This window comes from Notolepis coatsorum (assembly GCF_963971535.1).
Source record: "Notolepis coatsorum genome assembly, chromosome: 6".
NCBI classification, from domain to species: Eukaryota; Metazoa; Chordata; class Actinopteri; order Aulopiformes; family Paralepididae; genus Notolepis; species Notolepis coatsorum.
The window spans coordinates 102116173-102136437 of record NC_140170.1 but is presented as its reverse complement, the minus strand read 5'-3'; the positions used below and the strand labels follow the sequence as shown (position 1 = coordinate 102136437).

The following is a 20265-nucleotide window of genomic DNA, read 5'->3' as shown; positions in this document are numbered from 1 at the left end:
CAGCAATTTTAGGAATAATATATAACGCAGAGGACCTTTTGTAAACTCAAGCACTTTCGAGGTAAAAGTAAGTACTTTCAAGTACATTCCAGAACAGTTGACCATTGAAAAAAATAACTCTTGATTGATCTCAATTTCTCTTATTTTATTTTATGAACAAACCAGACTAAGAAAAAAAGTTATTTGCGATTTATTATACTTTAAACTTATAGCACATGCATGAGTCTGGTCTCCTTTGAAAGGTAACATTCTTACACAATAAAGAAAAATCATCATGCGATACATTTTCTTTACTTTTAATTCTTTCTGTAGTTAATTAATCGAAATTAATGTGATAAAGTCCCAGCCCTACTATTAATGTTTCAGGCTCCCTCTGATTGGAATAATTTACCTTCAAACATTCAATCGTTGACATAATTTGGTATGTTTAATAATGCTTTGATCTCCTATTCTGACACTAATTGTACATGTTTTAAGTGACATCGGTCAACATCTGTCCTTGGCTACTTTGTGGCCATTTAACGGTTGTATTGATTCACTATTTTTGTGTAGTTTTAGTTTTGCCTGTATCTGTAGATGGTCCGTAAGTACAGTACAATCATGTTGAGTGTCATCTGGTATATGATGGTAGTTGATGCAGTTGGTGTGGAACATGCAGCAAACATGAAAGACTCTATGAATATGATAATCAGTTGAGTGTCAACATCATGCTTTGTTGACCGCATGTTCTCAAGATATGTCCTTTATATATCCTTACTCGCCACATTCCATGCTGTTCTTCATACTAGCTCTGGCTACTTGGCCAACGCTAAGTCAGTGGGATGAAACTCCTGTCTGTACAAGCTGACTGAAAACAACTGACAAATCTACTGTCTTAAATTAACTGACTTTGCATTGGTTTGTGGCAGAGCTATCAACACCAATGGTAACAAATAGAGCTAGGGTTCCAAATCAGAACTATCCCTTTAACCATGCTAATCCTCATTTGAAACCTGTAAATGTAATTGAATTGGTGAAAAAACAAACGCCCACCTCTGTATATGACCTTCCTGCGTACGGTCAGCATGACTTGCCCGTTACGGGCAGCGTTGGTCATTAGATCCAGCACCTGCTTGTGGGAACGACCTTTGACCATCACTCCGTCAATGCCTATGAGCTCATCTCCTGCCCGCAGACGACCATCCTTCTCCGCAGCTCCATTGGGCACGATGGCCCCAATGTACACCTGGGGGAAAATGTTCTGCCAAAGGGTTAGTGTGGTATAATGGAAAACTGATCGTAGAGGAATCAATCATATGTGGCTAATGTATAGCTAATTATAATGATCTAAAAAGGAGATAGTGATCAACCAAAACTTTTATTCAAATGACGTGTTTGAAATGTGTAAGTTCTAACAGAGGGGTAAGGTAAGGGTAGTTTCTGTGTTGGCCAGGGCAGGTTTATATATACTTACTGGCTGCTCTGGACCTTCTCCTCCCAAAACACGGAACCCGAAGCCGGTCTCAATGTCTCTCTTCAGAAAGACATCTATGTCTTTGGTGTACGGCTCTGTAGGTTCAGGAGCAGAAATACTGCACTGCATCAACCTTCCAACCATGCTCCAGGATATGAAGATCTTCCCAAAACACAAAAAGCTTAAAGCGATAACGTGTAATTGAGGCGCCTGCTGGCCACGAGCGGTACTGACTCGACGCTTACAATACATTTCCCACGAGGGTCGCATTGGTGATGTAAGGTAGCGAGAAACAAACCAGAGACAGAAGACAGAAGAAAGTATCCCGAAGAGGATCAGTGCTTATAAGTTCATTAGCATTTGTAGCATATTGTTATACACATTTCTACACATTTCCAGCGCATAAAGAACTATCACATCTGTTTTTTCTCTAGCTATGGGCCGACGTCTGGTAACTTGAGGGGTTACAAATACAACTTGTGGGAAAATTTCTGCACTCACGTTTGCTCTCCAACAAGGCCTTGGACTTGAGATACTGCTCCGTGGCGTCTCGCTTGGGGGAGTCGATGGTGCGCAAGGTGCCGGTGTGATAGGGTAAGGCCTGAGGAGCTGCGTCTATCATGCAGTCCAGTGTCTCTGTGCTAGCCGTCATTTCCAGCCTCTGGAAGATACATGGAGACACACACAACACACACACACACACACACACAGACACACACACACACACACACACACACACACACACACACACACACACACACACACACACACACACACACACACACACACACACACACACACACACACACACACACACACACACACACACACAGCACAGCTATTATGGCAGAGCTCATTCACTGCTTCAAGCATCCTCCATATCATTTTGAACAAAAATACACTATCCTCTAATTCCTTTTTCTCATTAGATCCCATGACCTTTGGACCGTTGTTCATCTATGAAGGGCATTGCACCCTTTATTGTCTATACACACCTCATTATCCAAGTCAAGTGGCCCAGGCTCTAATTGTGATAGAATAGCAAAGGCAATAAAGGTCATTTCAAAAACTGCATCTCCCTTTTACATAAGACTGTTTCCGTCCCTTTGCTCCTATTGTTCGGATGGCTAAATATCCAATCCGCAGGCGAAACGAGTTCCCTATGGCTGTGACAAGGCCCATTCGGCGTGAAAAGGGCAAGTTCTTTATCTAAAACTGTTTTAGACTGTATTAATTGTATTAATAACACCATATCTAAAGAGACCCCTCCATGCTTCGTTAACGCCACAATCCCCATGACAATAGCCCCTAGGAAGACGCACGGTGAACAGAAGTAATTACCGTTTTTTTCAGAGCAAACAAAGGGAGGAGGCAGAGAAACATAATCAATATTCAAATGTATTGCCGTCGTTTTAATCCGATGCAACAGAGGGCTCACTGCTTAGCCAAAGGACAAAAGGTTTTAAAATGAAATGGAGGGACGAGTGCCCAGAGCAGAACAATAACGATGGGAATAGGAAAAGGGTATCCGTTCATATTTTACTCACAGGTTTGAGGCTTTTCACAGGGGACGTCTGACCTATGGAGAAAAAAAGATATAATAGGATATGGGTCAGGAACGTTGGGGAGATTTAAAGCAACGGGCGTCACCATGAAGACGCCTGAGCCACCAGGTGGCACTGCCTCCCTGACTGAGGAGCGATGAACCAGAAGCCAAACTGTAGAATGCTCCATTAGGGAACATACCTCACTGTGTGTGATTAATGATAAATACCAGATATGCTATGTACATGTGCAGGGAGGAGCGGTGGGGGGGGGGGGGGGGGGGGTGATGACTACACGGAAGAAACCCTTACTCCACTGCCAGGCGAGCGAAGGGAGAGCAAGAGTCATGCATATAATTCAATGACCAATAATTCCTTTCTTTTTCTCTCTCTCTCTCTCTCTCTCTCGCTCTCTCTCTCTCTCTCTCTCTCTCTCTCTCTCTCTCGCTCTCTCTCTCTCTCTCTTTCTCAGTTGTCAGTTGTACAGTACACCCACACGCTCCATACTGTATCTTGCTTGCAGATTGCAGATTCTCTACAGTTCATCTCCTGAAGCTTGCCCTTGCATTAGACGGCTTCGCAAACATGATGCACTCCTCTGGAGCCCATGGGGGGGGGGGGGGGGTGGGGTAGAGGGACTGATGAGTGTAATGGGGTTAATGGAGCCTGATGTGATGGGGAGATACAGCTCCATTTTCCCGCTCCATTGTGAGGGACCGGACCCAAGGACCGCCATCAAGGACATGACAGAAGATGAATGCAGTGTTCTCCCCCTCCTCCCTCTCTTTTTTCTCTCTTTCACTGCTGCCCTCGCTTTTCTTCCTCCTCCTTTGCATCTGTACAGTGTTACTCCCCCCCCCCCCCCATCCTGCTGAAACAACCCAGGGGCCAATCTGTCTAATGAGGGTTAAATCTGGCATTAGCTCCTTCTACTGGGCCGTATGAGGCTAAGTAACACCCCCCCTCCTCTGATTATAGGGTCAACATGCTCTGTGTGTGGTGGGACTAGGGGACAGGGTGGTGGGACTAGGGGACAGGGTGGTGGGACTAGGAGACAGGGTGGTGGGACTAGGGGACAGGGTGGTGGGACTAGGGGACAGGGTGGTGGGACTAGGGGACAGGGTGGTGGGACTAGGGGACAGGGTGGTGGGACTAGGGGACAGGGTGGTGGGACTAGGGGACAGGGTGGTGGGACTAGGGGACAGGGTGGTGGGACTAGGGGACAGGCTGGTGGGACAAGGTGGTGGGACTAGGGGACAAGCTGGTGGGACTAGGGGACAAGCTGGTGGGACTAGGGGACAGGGTGGTGGGACTAGGGGACAGGCTGGTGGGACTAGGGGACAGGCTGGTGGGACAAGGTGGTGGGACTAGGGGACAAGCTGGTGGGACTAGGGGACAGGGTGGTGGGACAAGGTGGTGGGACTAGGGGACAAGCTGGTGGGACTAGGGGACAGGGTGGTGGGACTAGGGGACAGGGTGGTGGGACTAGGGGACAGGGTGGTGGGACTAGGGGACAGGGTGGTGGGACTAGGGGACAAGCTGGTGGGACTAGGGGACAGGGTGGTGGGACTAGGGGACAGGGTGGTGGGACTAGGGGACAGGGTGGTGGGACTAGGGGACAGGGTGGTGGGACTAGGGGACAGGGTGGTGGGACTAGGGGACAGGGTGGTGGGACTAGGGGACAAGCTGGTGGGACTAGGGGACAGGGTGGTGGGACTAGGGGACAGGGTGGTGGGACTAGGGGACAAGCTGGTGGGACTAGGGAACAGGGTGGCAGGAAGTGAGGGTGTTGGGGGTGAGAAGAGAGGGGGAAGGCTACACAGAGGAGACCCTGAGGGCCTCCCTTGCTGGGGCCAACAATGATTAGCCACGGCTCTTTAAAGGGCTGCGGATGGAGTGTCAGGCTGAAATCCCTCGCGCTCCGTTGATGATCAAAGCCTATCCGGGGCTCATCGACTTGTGCGGCGAGTCCTCCGGGTGGCTGGAGATGGACGCTGTAGACGTTTGAAGGGTGCTTTCCCCTCCCTTCTCTTCCCTGCACTTATGTAACCACCCCTCACAGGCTTGCAACAGACTGCAGTGCGCCTCACTAAGAGTTGATGCAAACAGAGAGAGCAGGCAGAGAAAGAAAAGATGCTAGAAAGTCTATGGAGTGGATGTGTGCAAAAAGGAATCTGACTGGATGTGAAGGAGAAGGCGTGGCTTTACAGGGTGGTTGGACTTTTCCTCCTTATTTTGACACAGCAAAGGAAGTGCAGGTGGATTTACTTGTCAAGTCAAGTCAAGTCAAGAGTTTTATTTGTCACGGCATACAAGCATACAGTGAAATGCGGGGGGTCTTCTTGGCTAAGAGGTGTGACCTACAGACTACAGACATGAGGTCACCCCTCCCACTCTCTCACCTCCGGTCAGGATCAGCACGCTGACAACACCTCCCAGGGACACTGCTGCTGAGTGGTATTGACAGTGACAACATACTAGGTCACATACTAATGGCATGGGAATAAAACTGTATAGAGAGATGGACAGACAGATAGATAAGATACTCCATCCTAAGTAGTATACCGTATCTCACCTCCGCGCAGCACGAGCACGTCGACGTCGCTGCCCACCGGCAGGTCTTTGAGGATGTCCACCACCTGGGCGTGGCTCAGCGTCTGGACGTTCTGCCTGTTGATCTCCTTGATGACGTCTCCCTTCAGCAGGCCGCGGCACCACTGGGCGTCCAGGATCATCTTCACCTTCTGGCCCAGCGGGCAGTCGGCGATGGCGAAGCCGAACCCTCCAGGCCCCTTCTCCAGGGGCACGCTGACCAGCTCCGGCTGCAGCATCCCCACCGCCGCCTCCTCCCCCTGCCTGCCGTTCGGCAGGGCGGCCACCACGGGCCGGCCGCTGGCGTCGGTGGTGACGTAGTGGAGCTCCTGGGAGGAACCGTGGAGCACGTCTCCCTTCACCAGCAGCGGCTGTCCGTTGATGAGGGGCACGGCGGTCACCACCTCCCCGCCCTGCAGGGCCTGCTGCTGGCCGTGGCCGGCCGGGGGAGGAGGAGGGGGAGGCGGAGGAGGGTCGTCGCTGTCCAGGTCGACGTCCGGCGGCAGCTGGTAGCCGCGGCACAGGACCATGTCCACATACTGGTTGACCGGGATGGACTGGAACATCTGCACCACCTCCGGGTGGGTCTTACCCAGCACACACTTCCCGTTGATCTCCACAATCACATCGCCTACAGGTGGGGGAAGAGAGGAGTAGAAAGAGACAGACAGAAAGAGAGAGAGAGAGAGAGAGAGAGAGAGAGAGAGAGAGAGAGAGAGAGAGAGAGAGAGAGAGAGAGAGAGAGAGAGAGAGAGAGAGAGAGAGATATAGAGAGAGAGAGAGAGAGAGAGAGAGAGAGAGAGAGAGATAAAGATGTTAGTCTCCCCAGATTATATTATTCTATTCCCAAATGATGTAATATTCAAGATACGCTCTCAAGCCTGTGTAGGAAAACAATCCTCCCTCCGTCTTCATATTGTCAGTTTCATCTCTCCTATTCCCTGTCCGTCTTTTCTTTACTATACTTTCCTTTTATCAATATGTCAGACTATCATTTAGCCCCTTACGTGACTGCGATCTGCAAGCCAGGGGCTTTTGGTATCCGCAGTCACTCTCAGCTATGTACCTACCAGGCTAGTTTGGACCACCAAGCGCTGCTTCTGAGCTGGGGGTGGGTCAAAATATATCAGATATGAATTTCAAAAGGTACCCAGCGTACAATATGGGTTTCACACAATGAGGCGCTGGGGTCTGAAAGCTCGGAGTTGCTCATAAACAGTTTAAATCATTGTTACAAAACGAGTGGTACAGAGCGAGCCGTGTATTTCCGAGCTTTCAGACCCCAGCGCCTCGCTGTGTGAAACCCATATTGTACGCTGGGTACCTTTTGAAATTCATATCTGATATACTTTGACCCACCCCCAGCTCAGAAGCAGCGCTTGGTGGTCCAAACTAGCCTGGTAGGTACATAGCTGAGAGTGACTGCGGATACCAAAAGCCACTGGCTTGCAGATCGCAGTCACGTAAGGGGCTAACTATCATTATGTTTCTTTTCACTTCTGCCATCTCCCCCCTCTTCCTTTCATTACTACCTCCTTACCATTGTTGAGCAGACGGTGCTTCCAGCCACATCATTACCACACAGAGGAGAGAGCCGTCTGTTTTACTCTCACATCTCACCATTATGTCACACGTACGTACGCAGCAGTGTTGTAGCACTCGAGATTGGTCTCGAAGACCAGACATTTAAAAAAGGCTCCGTGTCTCGACTTTAAAGGTCTATCGCAGACAGGTGTGTGCATAGATCAGAGAAGAGAGAACTCCCGCACTGTCCTTTTACTTGCTATCAACTTCATTCAAACAAAGCAATGTTTACATTTACATTTAGTCATTTAGCTGACGCTTTTATCCAAAGCGACTTACAAGTTCTGTATGACAAGTCATCAGGAAGGGCACAAATCTATCAGCTGAGTAACAATGTTCATCAAAGTGTTGAGTGCTACAGTGTAGGTTAGTATAGTTAGTATACAGTATGTTTCAACCTTCATCAGGTTGACAAGGCCTCTGTGTCGTCTCGGAATCGACTGCATTTTACTTGACTCAGTCCCGGACAAAAGAGGATTGTTATTTCCTCTTGTTACTTCAAAGGAATGTTATTTCAAGACCAGTTTAGCCTCTTAACAAGCGGGCAGAAAAGTCGCCATTTTAGTTTTCGTTTTTGAGGACTGCATACTTTTTTTGCAAACCAAAAGAAATACTATACTTTATACTTATAGCACATGCATGAGCCTGGTCTCTTTTGAAATATGACATTCTGAAGCATCTGATACAATAAAGAAAATTCACTTTTAGTGCTAATAAATGAAATAGAGTAACATAGGTCTGAACTTGAGTTGTAGAAAAACTTGTTACTCACGTTTTTCTGTAGTAGATAGATAGATAGATAGATAGATAGATAGATAGATAGATAGATAGATAGATAGATAGATAGATAGATAGATAGATAGATAGATAGATAGATAGATAGATAGATAGATAGATAGATAGATAGATAGATAGATAGATAGATAGATAGATAGATAGATAGATAGATAGATAGATAGATAGATAGATAGATAGATAGATAGATAGATAGATAGATAGATAGATAGATAGATAGATAGATAGATAGATAGATAGATAGATAGATAGATAGATAGATAGATAGATAGATAGATAGATAGATAGATAGATAGATAGATAGATAGATAGATAGATAGATAGATAGATAGATAGATAGATAGATAGATAGATAGATAGATAGATAGATAGATAGATAGATAGATAGATAGATAGATAGATAGATAGATAGATAGATAGATAGATAGATAGATAGATAGATAGATAGATAGATAGATAGATAGATAGATAGATAGATAGATAGATAGATAGATAGATAGATAGATAGATAGATAGATAGATAGATAGATAGATAGATAGATAGATAGATAGATAGATAGATAGATAGATAGATAGATAGATAGATAGATAGATAGATAGATAGATAGATAGATAGATAGATAGATAGATAGATAGATAGATAGATAGATAGATATACTTTATTAATCCCTTTGGGGAAATTCAGGGTATCTCACAGCTCACACAGTATACAGATGTTGACAGTTCACATTCAGTTTCACTTATGTCTGCATTATGGGTTAAAAATAAGCACATGATAAAATCCAACTAAATCATATCTATCAATGTCAATAAGAGCGTGGTGAGATAAAAGCAGGTGTATAAAAACAAGTGTGTAAAAACAGGTGTATAAAAACAGGTGTCTAAAAACCGGTGTATAAAAACAGGTGTAAAAACAGGTGTGTGTGGGGAACAGGGAACAGCTCAGAAGTCAGGGTCCCCCTCACTATATTGCGCTGTTGTACAGTCTGATGGCAGTGGGGACAAAGGACCTCCTATGCCGCTCAGTCCTCGAGTGCAGGGAGATTAGCCGTCCGCTACGACTGCTGCTCTGCCCCACCAGGGTGTGGTGAAGAGGGTGGCTGGTATTGTCCATAATGGCCAGCAGCTTGTTCTGCGTGTGGCTCTCCACCACGGTCCCCAGTGGGTCCACTGAGCCAGCCTTTTTCACCAACTTATCCAGCTGCTTGGCATCCCTGGCCGTGGTATTACCACCCCAGCAGACAGCGGCATAGAGGAGCACACTTGCCACCACTGCCTGATAGAACATGTACAACATTTCCCCACACACATTAAAAGACCTGAGCCTCCTAAGAAAGAACAGCCAGCTCTGTCCTTTCTTGTAGAGCGCTTCCGCATTTGCAGCCCAGGCCAGCTCATCGTCCAGGTGCACGCCTAAATATTTGTACGTCTGCATCGTCGCTATGTCGTTTCCTCGTATGCTGACCGGTTGCAGAGGTGGTTTCGACCTGCGAACAGCATCATCTCCTTGGTTTTCGTTGTGTTCAGGAGAAGGCCGTTCCGTTCGTAGTAGTTAGTAGTCCAGAAGTAGTATTTCTCAACAAATTGGTATGGCTGGAAAAACACCCTGGGTCCATAGCCTGAAGTCTTCTGTAGTAGATGTCCATATTTCATAAAAATCCATTCATAAATGAGTGATTAGAAGCGGTTTTGGTAAAGAGTGAGAGAGCTCAGAAAACGATTTTCTCATAGACTTCAATGCATTCGACGGAGAATTCTCTTCCTGTTTTGTCTTGTGACTTTCCACCTAGATCCCTGATTCGCTCATTCCCACGTGGGGTAGCATTGGAAAGCCCTACTCATTGGTTACAACCCTGTCCAATAATTTTCGAGATCGCCAAATGATTGACGGAGTTAGAGACTCGAGAGTCTGGAGTGGTATTTGAAAAAATAAAAAGTCTGCCGTCTACTTCGGCGCACGCCTCACATATCGGCATGTAACTCGAGAACAAATAGGGCTTTAATTCGATATATATATATTGTAAAATATGCACACCTGAGCCGCTAGATGTCGCTAAAGTGCCGGTGGGCGAATCGTCCTCAAGAGGGCCCACATGTGGGCCCCCAAGTGTTAAGAGGAACCACGACTGCAGAGTGCCTTGTAAATGCCTTGTAAATATTATTTTATTTTAAATATTATTTTACTGGTTTCTTCAGAAATTGTTAAATTATTTTCTACTGCAGGCCAACAGGCTTTACATTTCAAATACATATACATTTGTAATATAACTACTATGTACTATTCTTTTGGAATAATGCTTTCTTTCTTTCTTTCTTTCTTTCTTTCTTTCTTTCTTTCTTTCTTTCTTTCTTTCTTTCTTTCTTTCTTTCTTTCTTTCTTTCTTTCTTTCTTTCTTTCTTCTTTCTTTCTTTCTTTCTTTCTTTCTTTTTGGAAATGGTGTAAATATTGAGCCATCACTATGATGGCAGATCAACACAATTAGTCATGACCTTGAATTGAACTCATTGGTCTCGGTCTTGACTCTGACTTGATACACTCTGGTCTTGGTCTTGACTCTGATTTGATACACTCTGGTCTTGGTCTTGACTCTGACTTGATACACTCTGGTCTTGGTCTTGACATTGACTTGATACACTGGTCTTGGTCTTGACTCTGACTTGATACATGCTGGTCTTAATCTTGACTCTGACTTGATACACTCTGGTCTTAATCTTGACTCTGACTTGATACACTCTGGTCTTGGTCTTGACTCTGACTTGATACACTCTGGTCTTGGTCTTGACTGTGACTTGATACATGCTGGTCTTAATCTTGACTCTGACTTGATACACTCTGGTCTTGGTCTTGACATTGACTTGATACACTGGTCTTAATCTTGACTCTGACTTGATACATGCTGGTATTAATCTTGACTCTGACTTGATACACTCTGGTCTTAATCTTGACTCTGACTTGATACACTCTGGTCTTGGTCTTGACTCTGACTTGATACACTCTGGTCTTAATCTTGACTCTGACTTGATACACTCTGGTCTTGGTATTGACTCTGACTTGATACACTCTGGTCTTGGTCTTGACTCTGACTTGATACACTCTGGTCTTGGTCTTGACTCTGACTCACATCCCTCAAAGTTTTGGTTCAGCCACGAGATAAGAAGATCAGAAAATAAAAGATGCAAGATGGCTTCAAGTTCACAGCCACAACAACCTGCCTCTCTGCCACAAAGCCCTCCCCCTCGACAAGCCTGGGTTGCTGTTATTCCACTGTTGTGACTCACGGGAGAGTATTTGGTTAAGTAAACACCCACTTCAGGGACAAAGAGGCTATGATTAGGCTTCAGCAGCCATGTACTGAAGCAGTTTCTTTTCCAATGAGGACCCGAGGGGAGGAAATGTTGAATACAAATCTTCTACTTCAACAAAAGTACAAATCCTTTTGAATAGTGTGCTCACCTTTGTTAGTTTGACATTCTCAAGAACAAGGTCAAAACACATTCATCAGAGCATCTACACACTGAGCCAAGATCTGCCAGGGGGCAGTGCAGTCAGTGTTCTGGTTCTATGTGGAGGTAAGAGACAGTGAGGTCAATGTTCTGGTTCTAAACGATGACAGACTACAAAGGCGCCTCCCTCAAACTGAACAGTGACATCTCCTTAGCAAATGACCTCAATACCTTCTATGCGAGGTTTGATGCTGGTAATAACAACACCAGCTCACAAGCCACGGCAATGGGGGGGGGGGGGGGGGGGGGGTCGGCTGCTGATGGATGCGCAGTGTTCAGGGTAACAGAGCATGAGGTGAGGCGGACCTTTAAAAAAGTGAATATCAGGAAGGCAGCAGGTCCGGACGGCATCCCCGGCCGCGTCCTAAAAGTCTGTGCCGACCAACTGGCCCCAGTATTCACTGACATATTTAACCTGTCCTTAGAACAGGCTGTCATCCCCACCTGCCTGAAGAAGTCCACTATTATCCCTGTACCCAAAAAATCCAAGCCTGCTTGCCTCAACGACTACCGCCCTGTAGCTCTCACCTCCATAGCCATGAAGTGCTTTGAGAAGCTAGTAAAGGGCTACATCTGCTCCTCCCTCCCCATCAACATGGACCCCCTGCAATTTGCATACCGCCCCAACAGGTCCACGGAGGACGCCATAGCCCATGTGCTGCACACAGCAGCATCACACCTGGACAAGAGGCAGGGGAACTATGTGAGAATGCTATTCATCGACTACAGCTCGGCATTCAATACCATAGTCCCCTCCATACTCATAGCCAAGCTCAGGGACCTGGGCTTGAACTATGACCTCTGCCAGTGGGTCTTGGACTTCCTGACTGGCAGACCCCAGGTGGTGAGAGCAGGCAACTGCACCTCCTCATCCATCACCCTCAACATAGGGGCCCCCCAGGGCTGTGTTCTGAGTCCCCTCCTCTACTCCCTGTACACACACGACTGTGTGGCTCAGCGGAGTAGCAATACAATCATCAAATTTGCTGACGACACAGTGGTGGTGGGCCTGATCTCTGCCAACGACGAGAGGGCCTACCTGGAAGAGGTCAAGGTCCTGGCGGGATGGTGCCAGGAAAACAGCCTCTCCCTGAACGTCAGCAAAACAAAGGAGATGATTGTGGACTTCAGGAGGTCGGGGGTCAAGGACTACAGCCCCCTCAGCATCGACGGGGCACCGGTTGAGAGAGTCAACAGCTTTAAGTACCTCGGAGCCTACATATCCGAGGACTTGACATGGACCACACACATTGACAGTGTTGTGAAGAAGGCACGACAACGCCTCTACTTCCTCAGGCGCCTAAGGAAGTTCCAAGTCAGTCAGAAGATCCTTAAGAACTTCTACTCATGTACAATAGAGAGCATCTTGACCGGCAACATCACCTCCTGGTTTGGGAATAGCACTGCACAAGACCGAAGCAGACTACAAAGAGTGACACGTTCAGCCGAACGCACAATTGGAGGGGGGCTCCCCACCCTCCAGAACATTTACAACAAGCGTTGCAAGGGCAAGGCTAAGAGAATCATTAAAGACTCCAGTCACCCGAATAACTGCCTCTTTGAATTGCTGCGGTCAGGCAAGCGATACCGGAGTCTCAAGGCGAGCACAGAAAGACTCAGAAGAAGCTTCTATCCCCAGGCCATCAGGCTGCTAAACGAACAATGAACACTACACAACAACAACCACCAAACGCACATAGCACACACATCCACACGCACACACTCACTTTAAACAAACACACTGTAGCACCCACTCCACACACTTTATAGCACACACCCACTTTAAACAAACACACTGTAGCACCCACTCCCCACACTTTATATTTATTGATGAAGGATTGCACTACAACTCGTACACCTTACTGTAAATTGTACCTAAATTGTACCTCATCCCATTTCTGCTTTGCACTATATAGTACTGTACATTAGTACACTGCATAGTATTGTATATTATATGGTAACTCAGAACATTGTACATATGTCTATACCGAACACTGTGACCTCATTTTCTTCTTCTAAATTACATGCTATACTATGTTATTTGATACTATCTTGTCTAGCACAGTCTCTGGAGCGTAACAGTAAGAAGCATTTTGTATGAAAGTATTCTGTACTTCTGTATGACAACTATTAAAGAAACTTGAAACTTGAAACTTGAACTATGTGGAGGTAAGAGACAGTGAGGTCAATGTTCTGGTTCTATGTGGAGGTAAGAGACAGTGAGGTCAATGTTCTGGTTCTATGTGGAGGTAAGAGACAGTGAGGTCAATGTTCTGGTTCTATGTGGAGGTAAGAGACAGTGAGGTCAATGTTCTGGTTCTATGTGGAGGCAAGAGACAGTGCAGTCAATGTTCTGGTTCTATGTGGAGGCAAGAGACAGTGAGGTCAATGTTCTGGTTCTATGTGGAGGATGTAAGAGACAGTGAGGTCAATGTTCTGGTTCTATGTGGAGGTAAGAGATAGTGAGGTCAATGTTCTGGTTCTATGTGGAGGTAAGAGACAGTGAGGTCAATGTTCTGGTTCTATGTGGAGGATGTAAGAGACAGTGAGGTCAATGTTCTGGTTCTATGTGGAGGTAAGAGATAGTGAGGTCAATGTTCTGGTTCTATGTGGAGGTAAGAGACAGTGAGGTCAATGTTCTGGTTCTATGTGGAGGTAAGAGACAGTGAGGTCAATGTTCTGGTTCTATGTGAAGGTAAGAGATAGTGAGGTCAATGTTCTGGTTCTATGTGGAGGTAAGAGATAGTGAGGTCAATGTTCTGGTTCTATGTGAAGGTAAGAGACAGTGAGGTCAATGTTCTGGTTCTATGTGGAGGTAAGAGATAGTGAGGTCAATGTTCTGGTTCTATGTGGAGGTAAGAGACAGTGAGGTCAATGTTCTGGTTCTATGTGAAGGTAAGAGACAGTGAGGTCAATGTTCTGGTTCTATGTGGAGGTAAGAGACAGTGAGGTCAATGTTCTGGTTCTATGTGGAGGTAAGAGATAGTGAGGTCAATGTTCTGGTTCTATGTGGAGGTAAGAGACAGTGGGGTCAATGTTCTGGTTCTATGTGGAGGTAAGAGATAGTGAGGTCAATGTTCTGGTTCTATGTGGAGGTAAGAGATAGTGAGGTCAATGTTCTGGTTCTATGTGGAGGAGGTAAGAGATAGTGAGGTCAATGTTCTGGTTCTATGTGGAGGAGGTAAGAGACAGTGGGGTCAATGTTCTGGTTCTATGTGGAGGTAAGAGACAGTGAGGTCAATGTTCTGGTTCTATGTGGAGGTAAGAGACAGTGAGGTCAATGTTCTGGTTCTATGTGGAGGTAAGAGACAGTGAGGTCAATGTTCTGGTTCTATGTGGAGGTAAGAGACAGCAAATGTTTCCTGCGACAAAATGGCATCCAATGTAATAAAAAAAAGTCAACCAACTAACTAGATTCTTGTACCGGATCTCCTCTCTGGTAAACAAGAATACCCTGAAGACTCTGGCAGGAGCACTCATTCAAGGGTACTACGACTATGCTTGCACCTCATGGTCCCAAAGCACCTCAAAGGCACTAAAAACTAAATTACAAACATCACAAAACAAACTGGTCAGACTACTAAAACCGCTCTTAAAGAGCACCTACGGGAGGCTGCAATTCGAAACTGGCCACCGTAAATGTCCAACCCCCCCCTCCTAATAGACAGTCTCCTCCCCACCGTATGTATATATTTTCTCCCCACCGTATGTATATTTTTTTTGTCACCCACCCACCCCCTCCTAATGTACAGTCTCCTCCCCATCATATGTATATATTCTCTGTTAGGATCTATGGGTAACAGTACTATTATTATTATTATTATTATTATTATTATTATTATTATTATTATTATTATTATTATTATTATTATTATTTACTGTATATTTGCATATCGTATATGTCACAAATGTAACAGTACTATATACCTGTATGTCATGTATGTCCCTATGCCATAAATGTCATGATGTCATGTATGTTGTGTATGTCATAAATGTCACTATGAATTGAAAATGTGGGACCCTGTAAACAAGACAAACGTCTTTCTCTGGTCTGCATCCCCTTAACAATTGTGTGTATTGAGCCATACTGTATTCTACCCATTCTGCAATCTGTTAAATAAAGTTTGCAAGGCGGTCAGGTGGCGTAGCGGAGATTGTGCTCGTCACCAATGCAAGAGGCTGCGGTCTCGACTCCCGGAGAGTCAGCATTGCCTTGGCTCGGGCTGATCGCTATACTAACTTGTTTGGCTGAGTTAGGGGGAGGGGAGCCGTGGGTGGGTCCTGGGCGTTGTGGACAGCGACCCCTACAGTTCGGTCGGGGCGCCTGCTCAGCGAAGGTAGGATCTGGTGAGAGGTAGTGCGGCCTCCCACACGTTACACTCTCCCAGTGAGAATCTGCGCGGCCAGGCTGGCTGCCGGCTGGCTGCACATGCGTCGGAGGAAAGCATGTGACAGTCTCCGGCCTCTCGGACCAACAGTAGGGGAAAGTGCGCAACAACCAGGAAGGGGGTTGGGAATTGGCATAACGACTAACAGTGGGATGGGAGAAAAATCGGAAAAAAGAAGGAGGGGGAAAAAGATAAAAAAAAATTAAAAAATACAAATAAAAAGTTTGCATTCATTCATTCAGCGTGTGGAAGCAAACTATTATTTCCATCTTGCACTACAAGTAACGTTTGTCAAAATGAGCCACACCATGTCCCCACAGCTGTAATACAGAACACACACACAGCTTCGCAAACATAGTGAAACAACCGCGGAAACTACTATAAGGCTGGCACCCTCACAACACAACGTGCAAACAGTGTGGCAGTCAAAGTGTTAAGGTGAGACAGGTGAATAGGCAAAAAACATATTTTAATAGATATCACTATGAACTTTCCCAGTTTGTTATGTACATAACAACTAAGAAAAGATTTATTGCACGTTTTCTGAGATTTTATGTTTATATGCCAAATAAGCGTTACCTAATTAAATATGCGGTTATTTGCATCTATCAGCAGGAGCCAGATTCAACATTTTTGTTTCATTATGTTGACACATACTGTAACACAATTAACTTTTGTCAAGAAGGGATTGTGGCTATGTCTTTTTATCATCCCATAAATCAGGAAATACTGTCTACTGTCATAAAAAATTTTGTGCCAATTTTCGCCATGTTTTTTGGTATAAATGTACTATAAATCAGGCTATGAATGATATATCAACAAACACCTCTGTAAAAAGAAGGTATAGATAGGAATAAATGTGGAAAGTATGGTGTGTGTAGGTGCTAGGAAAATTATTATTTAATCTCTTACGTGTAAGAAAAACTGGACACAATCAGACAAGATGAAGTAAATTTTTTTTAACTAATTGTGTGTTTTCGATATTTTATTGTCACTAGTTTGAAATAAGACATGTTAAGGAAGCAAAATATAAAAGAAATCTCAAAATCGAAAGAAAAAATATATATTTGCCTATTCACATATAGGGCTGTCTCGCCTTAAGTAAAAGTATGCTAAATATCCAATAAAGTGTTTTTATAATATATATTATTATTATTATTATTATTATTATTATTATTATTATTATTATTATTATTATTATTATTATTATTATTATTATTATTATTATATTATTTCAGTATTGGGGAGCATTTCATATTAGACTACATAGATTAACTCATTCCGGGCCAACCACGAGTATAGTCGGGTTAACTCGCCATTGCTTCAGTGCCAATCACGAGTATAGTCGGGTTTTCTTTTATTAGCGATATCCATTCATTTTCATCCATCCAACCTGATGTTATCGTTGGGAATGGGTCTGAGCTCGCAAAAGGGAAAATACCGCCGCCTATCGTCTCCCGGATGGTATTGCACATCATTGGACTCCCTGGAAGAAGAGATCTTGTATCTCAATGGGACATTCCTGGATAAATAAAGGATAAAAAAAAAATTGGCTGGGACTGTGCATCAAAAAAACAAGTCCGGTCCAGGTTTTACTTCTCGGACATGCAGCTGGATACTATTGCATTGAGTCCCCCCACTGGGAGCATCGTGGATCATTGTGTTTTAAACTATAACGTTGGATCAATGGACGCGATCGATATTTGGAATGGCGATCAGGAATTGGATTAATCCTTTTGCATGACATCAGATGTGAGGTAAGGCCTTTATGTTACGAATCTTGGGGTAATCAGATGTTCCTATCACCGCCATCGGAGCGTGTGTGTGTGTGTGAGGTTCGCGCAGACCAAAGTACGGAGGAGCGATTTTTCAGACCCCACTTCTCTTCGTACATGAGGACACATATACTATCGATAATCTAGCGTTTATTTGAAAACTATTCATAAATCAGCCGAAAAATGACAACGTGTTTTGTGTATTCCACTAAAGGGAATATATCGTGTCTTTCTCTGGATTTACTAGAAATCACCAATACTATACTTGTATTCAAAACGGTATAAAACGGAAATGTACAGATGAAAAAACAATCCGTTTCGTACATGTTGACTGGAAGCAACTCATTGGCGATCACTGTGCTATTTAGATCTATTGCTATTATATTTGATATGTTTTATGCACTCGCAAATACGTCCTATTCTCCATTGGATATAGCGTTGGCACGGAAGGGCCATCAGCAGAGGGCGCTGTTGGCCCGGAATGAGTTAAGATAAACAGTTCCATTTCAACTGCCTTTGATCGCTTCCTCTTAAAAGATCTCTCTTTGCATCATATGAACTGAGAAGTGTAGAGATAAGATAAATAACATAACGTAATGACTGTAAAAAGTAAGATATTTGCCCTGAAATGGAAATATTCAAGTAAAGTGCAAGGGCCTCAAAATACTATTTAAGTACAGTACTTCAGTATGTACTTGGTTATGTTCCAGTCCTGACAGAGGCTTTGCTCACCAGAGGCCATCTTGTTGTCCTGAGCAGCAGGGCCGTCACTGAGGACGTTCTTCACCTGCAGGAACTCGTCTGTGCGGTCCCCCCCGATGATGGTGAAGCCAAACCCCTGGGAGCTCTTCCTCAGAGCTGTGTGGTACATCTCTCCTTTCAGCTGGCTGGGATCTGCTGTGAAGACAGCTCCCTTACCTGTGCATTGTGTGTGTGTGTGTGTGTGTGTGTGTGTGTGTGTGTGTGTGTGTGTGTGTGTGTGTGTGTGTGTGTGTGTGTGTGTGTGTGTGTGTGTGTGTGTGTGTGTGTGTGTGTGTGTGTGTGCGTGTGTGTGTGTGTGTGTGTGTGTGTGTGTGTGTGTGTGTGTGTGTGTGTGTGTGTGTGCGTGCGTGTGTGTGTGTGTAAATGGGAGAGAGAGAAAAAGAGACACAGACCAACACAGATTGTGAGAGACATAAAGAGAGAGACACTGAATTAATGACAGTATATCAAACACAGTGTAATTGTAATCTCAAAACCACAACTTCAGCACAACAAGCAGAAAGGCTCATTCGGTCTTTTCACGAAACCTCCGACGTCTGATATGTACAGTATGTCTGTCAGTTATATGCATTATGTATCAAGTCAAGAGTCAAGAGTCACTTTATTGTCCCATCAGCTGGGAAATGTGTCTTGGGCTTACACCCACTACAGCCACAGACACATACATACAGACATGACACAACACAACTGACCCCGAACAGAGGAGATACACAATATAAAAGATACAGTAAAGTACCTGCACAGCAGGATGTCTGGCAACACCACATTAGAATAGTATACCCAAATATACTAGTATAATATAATAAAGTATAAAGGATCAACACTATGTACATCACTTATACGCATTACTGTATGTATAAAAGATCAACACTATTGTAGCACCCTGAAAATATGGCTATTATTCAGGAGTGCTGACTTGCCTTTTATCTCCCCTTTGTACACAAAGACATGTTGACTAGTTTCCATTGATATTCTCACGAACAATGACGCGGGTGTCTCTTTCTCCTACCGGCTGGAATATGGATTATAAACAGAAATGTATTCATATTTGATCCACCCAGTTCTCTTCCTGTGGGGCTAAGTGGCGGTGCCAGCAGGGGGCGGCAGGTGGCAGGCGGAGCGTGGAGAGAGGCAGGCAACGAGGAAGAGGGAATCACCTGGAGGTGGAGAGAACCGGAAGACCTGTTCGGCGTGGGATGTAGCCGTGAACGGTCGCAGCAACAACGGGAGGTGCTTTGGAATAGCCCCGTTAAAGAACCACCAGAGAGCCCGCCGGAGCGAGCGACGGGTGACGAGACATACTTGCTAGTGACGGGTTATTCTAGAAGGACCCCGTGATAGTGCGTGAGTAAGATAAACTGAACCCAAGGACTAACGTCCATAAGTAGCGTGTTATAGTAGCAGTGTGTACGGTATAAGTAGCATGCTGCTAACGGCTATATTGACTCCAGTGTACCCCGAGCGTGAGGCGCTGAAGAAGACCGGTGGTATAGTCACGTTGCGCAACAGTATAACCGTTTAGCAGGTGGGCTGTCTGGGACCCAGTATCGTTGCGTGTCGACCCAAGAGCCGGCTGTCAACAACCAGTCGTCGCCGGCGTTCGACAGCTGATCTGCACCGGCTGTCTTCAGTCAACACGGGAGTTCGTCCCGACCAGCAGAGGTCGCCATCACCCAGCACGCGCTCTCAGCCCACTACTGCCCCTCTGCTCCAGCCCCGCTTGCTGGCGCCCATGACGAGAGCGTTCAACGCCATCTTGCTACCCGGACGGTGGTGGCGCGGCGCGGCCGCCATTTTGGTTGAGTACAATCGAGCATCGATGCTCCGGATCTATTACACAGTACACAGTGTGGTGCGGCTTATGGGCG

General features: G+C 45.3%; 1 protein-coding gene across 2 annotated transcripts in view; it reads right to left on the bottom strand.

Moving 5' to 3' along the window:
• Positions 1–20265, bottom strand: part of magi3b (membrane associated guanylate kinase, WW and PDZ domain containing 3b) — a 439603-nt gene that overhangs the window by 21481 nt on the left and 397857 nt on the right. For both annotated transcript variants that reach the window (XM_084316729.1, XM_084316730.1), the window contains 6 exons: positions 18368–18553; positions 5573–6220; positions 3001–3032; positions 1955–2114; positions 1454–1548; positions 1033–1240 (listed from right to left, as the gene is read on the bottom strand). In XM_084316729.1, the coding sequence (XP_084172855.1) occupies positions 1033–1240; positions 1454–1548; positions 1955–2114; positions 3001–3032; positions 5573–6220; positions 18368–18553 (1329 nt within the window). The remainder of the gene's footprint in view (positions 1–1032; positions 1241–1453; positions 1549–1954; positions 2115–3000; positions 3033–5572; positions 6221–18367; positions 18554–20265) is intronic.